The 8,473-nt window shown below is 45.5% G+C and overlaps 2 protein-coding genes across 3 annotated transcripts; both read left to right on the forward strand.

Annotated features, from left to right (window-relative positions):
* The first annotated feature begins 291 nt into the window (after window positions 1-291).
* LOC119280820 (very-long-chain (3R)-3-hydroxyacyl-CoA dehydratase PASTICCINO 2B-like) lies at window positions 292-3,836 on the forward strand. The gene is made up of 9 exons (XM_037561533.1): window positions 292-473; window positions 574-685; window positions 799-817; window positions 1,545-1,633; window positions 1,763-1,816; window positions 1,992-2,062; window positions 2,188-2,269; window positions 2,370-2,466; window positions 3,537-3,836. The coding sequence occupies exons 1-9, from the start codon at window positions 397-399 to the stop codon at window positions 3,605-3,607; spliced, it is 672 nt and encodes a 223-aa protein (XP_037417430.1). The 5' UTR covers window positions 292-396; the 3' UTR covers window positions 3,608-3,836.
* A 1,656-nt stretch (window positions 3,837-5,492) lies between these two features.
* Window positions 5,493-8,268, forward strand: LOC119274779. 2 transcript variants are annotated; one of them, XM_037555509.1, is made up of 3 exons: window positions 5,494-5,670; window positions 5,954-7,780; window positions 8,002-8,268. In XM_037555509.1, the coding sequence occupies exons 2-3, from the start codon at window positions 6,209-6,211 to the stop codon at window positions 8,050-8,052; spliced, it is 1,623 nt and encodes a 540-aa protein (XP_037411406.1). In that variant the 5' UTR covers window positions 5,494-5,670; window positions 5,954-6,208; the 3' UTR covers window positions 8,053-8,268. The 2 variants fall into 2 exon arrangements, with proteins under 2 accessions (XP_037411405.1, XP_037411406.1); XM_037555508.1 differs by having other exon boundaries at window positions 5,493-5,670; window positions 5,954-8,268.
* The last annotated feature ends 205 nt before the right edge of the window (window positions 8,269-8,473 follow it).

Consider the following 8,473-nt stretch of genomic DNA (forward strand, 5'->3'; position numbering starts at 1 on the left):
GAAACATGCAGTACAGTGCTGCATGCAGTTGTTCGTTGAGATACATGCATGCGCTGTTTTAGCTTAGAATACATATGCGTGCAGGGTGTGACGAAGCATGTGGATCACATGCATGCATGCATGCATGGAATTGGCGGGAAGTCGGTCGCTGCAACGTCAATCCAACGGTTCCACTGTGGACTCCCCAACCGTATCCGTCCGCCTGATCGATTAAATCGACGCCGATTCAAAGTTGAGAAGCAGTGCAAATATCCCCGGCAAAGTGATCGTGCCGGCAAGCCAGAAAGCAGTATATATTTGACTTCCGACTTGATCATTCGGATGCGTATGATTCGCATGCAATCAATTAACTGACGTCGAGCAAGCAATCGACCGCCGCAGCTCGATCTGCAGCTAATGGCGGCAGCCGCGCCCGGGTCGGCGCTCCGGCGGCTCTACCTCTCCGCCTACAACTGGGTGGTCTTCTTCGGATGGTGAGTAGCGCAATGCACACGGCCATGGATGCATGGATGGGTGGAGTGGATCTCTCTGGTTTCTTGCTCCGTTGACCGTGAAGATCTCTCTGGTTTGCAGGGCGCAGGTGCTATGCTACGCGGCCTCGGCGCTGCTGGAGAGCGGCCACGAGGCCGTCTACGCCGCCGTCGAGCGGCCGCTGCAGTTCGCGCAGACCGCAGCCTTCATGGAGGTCGCTCTCCTCTCTTAGCAGCTAACTCCTTTCTTTCTTGATTATCATGTTACTAACTGAACATCTTGATTCTGTTTGCCTGGTGATGGCACGTCCTCTTGCTGGTAGACCAGATTCTCCATTCGATTTTAGGTAACTAGTTTCTTCTTTCTCTAGCTTTCACCATTACTCCCTCTGTTCCTAACTATAAGTCTTTTTAAAGATTTCACTACAAACTATATACGAATGTATATAAACATATTTAAGAATGTAGATTCACTCATTTTGCTTCGTATGTAGTTCATAGTGGAATCTCTAAAAAGACTTATATTTAGAAATGGAGGGAGTATTATATATTCTCAACATTCGTCAATCTCGACAAGTGTAGTGTAAGTATGCGTGTGCAAGCTCTTTGGCAAAAGCGTTTTGTCTAAAAGATCCTTCAAAAAAGTGATAAGTTGATCTATATATTTTCTAGAGTGATGCTACTATCTACTTGCACCATTACAAATAATTTGATGTTTTAGGTTTGTCCTAAGTCAAAAATCTTTAAGTTTCAGCAAGCCTACAAAAAAATATGTTAATCTCTGCAACATCAAATATATACAGTATGAGAATATTTTGATAATGAAACTAATTTGGTGCTGTAGGTGTTGGTACTTTTTTATACTGAGTTGGTCAAATTTTTAAAAGTTTGTCTTAGGACAAACTCAAAACTTAGTAATTTGGAATGGAGGGAGTAGTATCCATTATTTTGCTCTTGTGGTTACGGTTCACTCAAATGAGTATATATATAACACACTCGTGGCAACTTATGAACTTGCATGGTGTGCTCACCCATCCTTGGTGTTTGTTGTGATGAATGTCCAATTGTTTAAAGGATTCGTGAGGTCTCCGATCTCGACAACTCTTCCACAGATCACTGGAAGATTGTACATCACATGGGGAATCTTGTGGAGCTTTCGTGAGGTCTCGTCTGTCACTTGTCCCTAGCTACCAAGCCTTTGATCTTTTCATATTATACGAAACATTAATTTAGTTTAGGTTTCTCAGTGATATTGATTTATTGGTCACTCTGCACATTTAACTCTCTTGCAGGCACAATCTCACATTCTTGTAACTTCATTGATCATAAGCTGGTCCATCACTGAGGTACACATTCATCACTCCCCAAAACTAATGTAGTACTACTTAACATGAAATCTAAACTAATTCATGAAGTTTCTCAATGTAAACACTATTTCTTATGTTGATCTGAACCGAACTAGGATTTGTAATATTCTTCACTTTAAATGAAATGTTACATACACTTATTGGTTGCATGCAGATCATCAGATATTCTTTCTTTGGAATGAAGGAGACATTTGGGTTTGCACCTTACTGGCTCCTATGGCTTAGGTAGGTACTGGTTATAGTTAACAAAGAAAGTGTTGTTTAACACAAACTTCTAAGCAAATCTAGTGCATTTTAGGTTGAATATTCTTGCCTCTTGCTTTATAGTTTGTGTGACGATTTGTTTGCAGATATAGCACCTTTCTGGTGTTCTATCCTATCGGTCTGTTAAGTGAGGTTGGCCTAATCTTTATTGCCATTCCTTCTATGAAGGTAACCGGATTCTTAACTAAATATGGAAAGAGCTCAATGTTGTCCATTTGAGCATGCAGTCATGTTTGCTACATGCTTTGATATTTGGAGTTTACCTCAGACATCATGGAAATGCCGCCTTATGATGCCTAATAAATGGAATTTCTCCTTCGACTACCGCTATGAATTGGCTCTCACCATGGCTCTATATGTTCCAGGTACAATGCTTCATCTTATCGACATTGTAGTCCTTCATTTCACAATCGAAGTGATATTTTTCTTTGAGCAAGTAACAAGAGTGGTGAATTTTCATTAAGAAGGATATATACGATAATTATGAAAACGGACCATGTTTTCATGGGGAGCATGCTTAACATTGCCCCTTTCATACACCTAATAACTACTTTGCGGGCATATGCTACACTCTGAGTTGTTGTGCCAAAAGCGATGGCATTCTTGTTGATGTCCTCTAAGGCCATGTGGGCCACTATGATGTAGGTTAGCCTTTGCTTGGTGAAAATTCTTCTATTTCAGTCCTTCTTCACACTACACGTGACGTAAGGAAGCCAGTCAGTTCACCTATGTTCAACTCTCATGTTGACTCAGATCCCATCAATCCACAGTCGAGGTGGAAATTACCAGATTTTGAGCTATCGGGTTCTCATAATTTGACCAGTTGTTGACCAAGAGCCATATATCCATGGAAGGGACAATCCTTACAAAGGTGGATAACAATCGCTGAGGCCCCGAGGCGAAATTGGTAAAGAGGGTTACGAGCCTGTGTTTGACCACCAACTTGTCTATGTGGGCAATGTAGTATTAGCCAAGAAACCAAAGTATCAATAGTTGACCAAGAGCCATGTCTCCTTGGAAAGCACAATGCATAGAGGTGGATAACATTCAATGAGGTCTCAAAGCAAAGCTGGTAAAAAGGGTCATTGACCTAGTCTTTGACCAACAACTTGTCAGCTCTAGAATCTTTCGATGTAGAATTAACCAAGAGAGCAAAGTGCAATTGGGCACCCCATGAGCCTTCCAGATCTTCTCAGTCAAGAATTTAATGTATAATCGCATAAACTGAAATGGTGGTGTACCCGATTCGACGTTTAGAGGGCGAATCTCACATACATACCCAAAGCTATAAGGATGTTTTATGTTTCTATGTGCATAGATAGAAAAGTAGAGAGAATACCGCCTATGTTTTCACATAATAGTGTTAAATTTGTTTCCGTCAAAAGAGTGGAATTTAACAAGATATTTTTTTTGTTTTATTGGGTTGCGTTTGCAGGGTTTCCCTACTTGTTCCGTTATATGGTGGCTAAGCGGAAGAAGGTCTTGTCAGCGAAGAAAACTGCATGATGTTGCAATTGCTTCTTGAGCAATCAAGCTGAGACAGAAGGAATGTGAATGCCATAATAAAACCCTTTAGATTTAGTCATGTTCTGTGCCATTCATTGATCACTAGCTTCAAACTTCTTTGCATCTCGTACCTGTAATCTCCGGATGGGGTATTTTCAATCATTTTCAGCAATAAATGGCTTGCTGCAACAACTTCATAAAAATTATATGTTGATAATTTTCTATATTAGTTTACCCTTTTTATCTCAATAGTGCTTAAACTGAAGGTAGAATGGCGTAGGCTAAACCAATTGCATCTCTCCAACTTTATTTTCCTTTTGCAGATGGTATGACAGTTCTTTCTTCCATAAAAAAATGCTGAAAAGGAGTATATATATTCCTGGTTTATTCAAGTTTACTTTTCTCTATTGGTAGTACGTGTATCCTTCCCATAATGTCCATTGGTGAAACCCTAACAACCACAGGTGTGACATGTTGTTGGCTAGAAAATGGTCCTCTTTCCCCTTGGTGCAACATTTCCCTTTCACCTTTGTATGTTTGATAAAATAACATGTGTTTGTTTGCACATTTCATCTACCTGATCGAACACTCAAGTGTACCTCAACATGTGTGCACGCAACGCAACTCAATCTGGCATGTCAAGTCTATAAAATGACACCCCACCCCCACCCCCTGCGCGCGCAAGAATAGAGAAGTTTTTTCTCATATTTGTGTCGACCACTTGATCCGGAGAATCTTCCATAACCAATTGCATCATCCTTCTATGGATGGTACGTCTCTTCCTGCTAACGGCACTGCAGCCGCAGGAAAGATTTTATGAAGGTCAGATGAAAGTGTTATTTTTGTTGCTTACAGGTTTTTCTTCAGTTGTAACAATGCGTTCAAAGCCGAAATCCATGCATTGATGCTGAATAGATGAGCGCTGAAATTGAAGGTATAACAACATATGATAAACCAATTGCATCTTAGGATAAACCAATTGCATATGTCTCCAACTTTTTGAGGGGATCTCTCTCTATAGCTTGATTTGCCTTCGATCTGTTGGTATGTGTTTTTCCTCATTTTTGTTCAGTTGTGATTTTCTCTACTATGTGTGTCCTTTCCATATTGTCCATTGGATCGTCCTAACAACCACAAATGCGACATGTTGGCTCGTGAATGACCTTCTTTTCCCTTGGCGCAACATTTCCCTTTTACCTTTGTATGTTTGATAAAGAAGTGTTTATACACATTTTATCTGCTTGACCAAACACTCAAACATAGATAACACTGTGTGCATGCAGCCAGCTCAATCTTGCTTATCAAGTCTATAAATGATTTGTTTTACCACTTGAGCCAAAGCATCTTCCCTAAACAATTGCGTCAACTTTGGCCTCTCCGAACAAAAAGTACTTGTTCTCAAAAATTAAAAGAACAAGTAGTACTTAGGCTTAGTTTCATGGAAATTTCCTAATAATGCATGTTCCCTGGAATAATCCTCCTTCCCTTGTACTTGTGTTGACTTTCTAGCAAATGAAATTCTGGAGAGAGAGAGAAAAATATCAGGTGGTATTTTTTTTTTGATACTCTGTTGATGTGAATGCATCATTGGAAGTTGGGCACGGGTGTATCAGGCCGAGGGTTTACGCTCATTTTTGAAGGTAGTGTCGACACAATATCAACATAAGAAATTCCACACGGTAGAAATCACCCAAAGAAATAGGCTCCAAAAAATACGAACGAATTTTGGCGAAATTTAAGTAAAATTCAATCGAATTCACCAAGAAAAAAAAAGTATAAACGGGGGAAACGCGGTTGCAGGTTGCGACCCGCAAGGCCGCAAGGAGACGAGACCCGAACCCGCTGACGCCACGCCTCGACCGACCACCCCACCCCTCTTCTTCTTTGGCTGGCCCGCCCCCCTCTCTCCCCTCTCCCTTCCCCTCCTCCCCTCTCCGCTCCGCCCCCGCGTCTCCGGCGAGGGCTCAGGCCGCGGCCCCGTCGACCCGCGCACCTTCCCCGGGAGAGCGCCTCCTCCACGGCAACAGCGGCCTCGCGGAGGCTCCCTTCTCCCCTCCCCCAAGGTTAGAACAGATCAGAGCAAGGCCCGCCCGCTCCTTTTCATTTTCGGCGGCGATTCTTGGGGTGCTAGTGGGATTCGCAAGGTTTGCTCCGGCATGATTCGAGAGCAGATTGGTTCCTCCGGGTGAAATTTTGCTTAGCCTGTAGGTATCGACGGAGAAATCGGCTTTGCTTAGAACAGAAAGAGGGCTCAAGATTTCAGTACTAATTCGCATGCTGTTAATGGTGTTCGTTCATTTGACGATTGTGAGAAGTAACTTCTGTTCCCCGTCGATCGATTTGCAGGTCTGCGGCGTCGGATTGGCCTCAGCTCGAAGATCTCGATTTTGTTCCGAAGGAAGGACCCCTCGCCCCAAATCTCGATCTGTGGACTGGTGGGCAGAAAGATTCACCCTTTATGGGGCAACCCCGTGAGAAGCCCGTGCCATGATTGGGGCGTCAGGGGAGGAGAGGCAGTGGTAGGAGGTACAGCAGGAGGCAGGAGAAGAAGAGCAAGCAAGGATAGGCAGGACCAAGGACAAGGAGAGGAGGGAGCTCTCCATGGGAGGAGAGCCCCTCCTCACCTCCCTCTCCATGGAGAACAGCAACAGCCATCCCTGCACCCTCCTCTCCATGGACCCTGCCGGGTCGCACCCGGCCTCGGCCGACTCCTCCGGCGGTGGCGGCGCCGTCAACGGGGTCGGCGCCGGTGCTGACAGGGAACTCTTCATCATTCCGCGGCACGAGTCTGTGCGTCAAGGCCCGCCGGACATCAACGTCCCGCTGTCAGCAGACCCCTCCCCGCCGCCTGCATTGTGGAGCCTTGACACGTTCGACATTTTCGATGTCGGCCTTGGCACGCACACTCATGAGTCTGAGGTTGCGCTGACGCTTCCAAAGTCGAGCGGCAACGGCAGTGCCGCAGTCGGCGTCGGCGCGAGGAAGTGCGCTAAGAGGGGGGACAGCATTTGGGGAGCTTGGTTCTTCTTCAATCACTACTTCAGGCCTGCACTTGTGGAGAAGGCAAAGGAGAAGGTGACGCGCGACGCATCTGGGAGCATCACCGGTTTTGATAAGTCTGATCTCCGCCTTGATGTCTTCCTGGTGCAGCATGACATGGAGAACTTGTACATGTGGGTTTTTAAGGAACGGCCTGACAATGCACTTGGGAAGATGCAGCTCCGGAGTTTCATGAATGGGCATTCCAAGCACGGGGAGCCATCTTTTCCGTTCAGTGCGGACAAGGGCTTTTCGAGGTCGCACCGCATGCAGCGAAAGCACTACCGTGGTCTGTCCAACCCACAGTGCCTTCATGGGATTGAGATTGTGAACTCACCAAACTTGTCGGCAGTTCCTGAGGCTGATATGAAGAGGTGGGCTGAGCTTACAGGAAGGGACCTTAATTTCTCAATACCGGCTGAAGCGAGTGACTTTGAGTCATGGAGGAATCTTCCAAGCACTGATTTTGAACTTGATAGGCCACAGCCAGCAGCGTCAAAGAGTGTCGCACATACCTCTCATAATAATAATCACAAGAAGGCACTGAATGGTTCAGGTCTGAACCTATCTACACCACCGTCATCAGACGATGGGATGGACCTTTCACCAAAGTGCCACAAACGCCGCAAGGACTTCTTTGGTCATGGCGTAGAAGAGGATTGTGCGATGGCCAATAATTCCTGTTCTGAAAGAGAGCAAGAGGTAGAAGTCCACACCGGTGAGCCGTCATGGATGCACGACTTCACTGGCGTGGCAAAGCACGCAAGTGGGCCTGTTACTGCTGCCAAGACGATATACGAGGATGATGAAGGCTACCTGATAATGGTGAGCATGCTCTTATCCGATCCACACAGCGTGAAGGTCACCTGGAGGAACACGCTGACGCATGGCGTCGTGAAGATAACATGTGTGAGCACCGCCCGCATGCCCTTCGTCAAGAGGCACGACAGGACCTTCAAGCTGACCGACCCTTCCCCTGAGCACTGCCCTCCCGGCGAGTTTGTGAGGGAGATACCTCTGGCCACAAGGATCCCAGAGAATGCCAAGATCGAAGCGTATTATGACGAGACCGGTACTGGACTGGAGATCATGGTCCCGAAGCACCGGGTCGGACCGGAGGAGCATGAAGTCCAGGTTTGCATGAGGCCCCCGCATCTTGGCGACAATGATCTCGTTTTATCATAATAGAACAGGAAAAAAAAAGATTTTAGCCTCTTACTAGGTCATCCGGTGTCATGCCATGAGACACCGGAACATAGCAGCAACGCTATCGTCATGTCCAACTTATTTGTCTCCCTTAGGCGGAAAATTACCTTCTCCCCTGTTAATCCCCTCTGTACTTTCTTTCTACACAGGTGCTACATCACTACATTGGTGGTGATCCCCTTGACTATTCCTTTCTGTGAAACATGGCAAAGCTAATAGTAGTATATATTCCTGTCCCTGTATATTCCGAGGATCGGGTTCATAATAATGTGGACAGCTACTGCTCATGAGCATTGTCTGTCGATATCGCTGTTGTAATCATTGTCCTAGCCATCTTAGCATACTTGTATGTATCGTACTATATAGGTATGGCCTGGATCGCTCTCGGCATAAATGGGAACCTAAGATTCTGTCTACCTGAATCTGTTCTCGTGCCTGCTTTATTCGTAGTGCTGAACCAATGATGTTCAGGGCCTGGTTTTCACAGCGGTGATGCTGAATCGTGCTGTTTCTGGCTCGCTCCGACGCGCATTTCTCGGTTCATCCTGGCTCTCCTGGGTGGTGTTGCGTAAGCAAAGATGATATTTCTGCTTGTATATTCGCTGACTTGTATGACCCGGA

Source organism: Triticum dicoccoides, chromosome 3B, assembly GCF_002162155.2.
Source record: "Triticum dicoccoides isolate Atlit2015 ecotype Zavitan chromosome 3B, WEW_v2.0, whole genome shotgun sequence".
NCBI lineage: Eukaryota > Viridiplantae > Streptophyta > Magnoliopsida > Poales > Poaceae > Triticum > Triticum dicoccoides.

What these genes read in the sequence shown, in the direction of transcription:
- LOC119280820 (XM_037561533.1), top strand. Translation starts at nt 397, where the DNA reads ATGGCGGCAGCCGCGCCCGGGTCGGCGCTCCGGCGGCTCTACCTCTCC. An exon ending in TCTTGTGGAGCTTTCGTGAG is followed by an intron (nt 1,634 to 1,762) that starts GTCTCGTCTGTC and finishes ACTCTCTTGCAG; the next exon opens with GCACAATCTCACATTCTTGT. An exon ending in TAAGCTGGTCCATCACTGAG is followed by an intron (nt 1,817 to 1,991) that starts GTACACATTCAT and finishes GGTTGCATGCAG; the next exon opens with ATCATCAGATATTCTTTCTT.
- LOC119274779 (XM_037555508.1), top strand. Translation starts at nt 6,209, where the DNA reads ATGGGAGGAGAGCCCCTCCTCACCTCCCTCTCCATGGAGAACAGCAAC.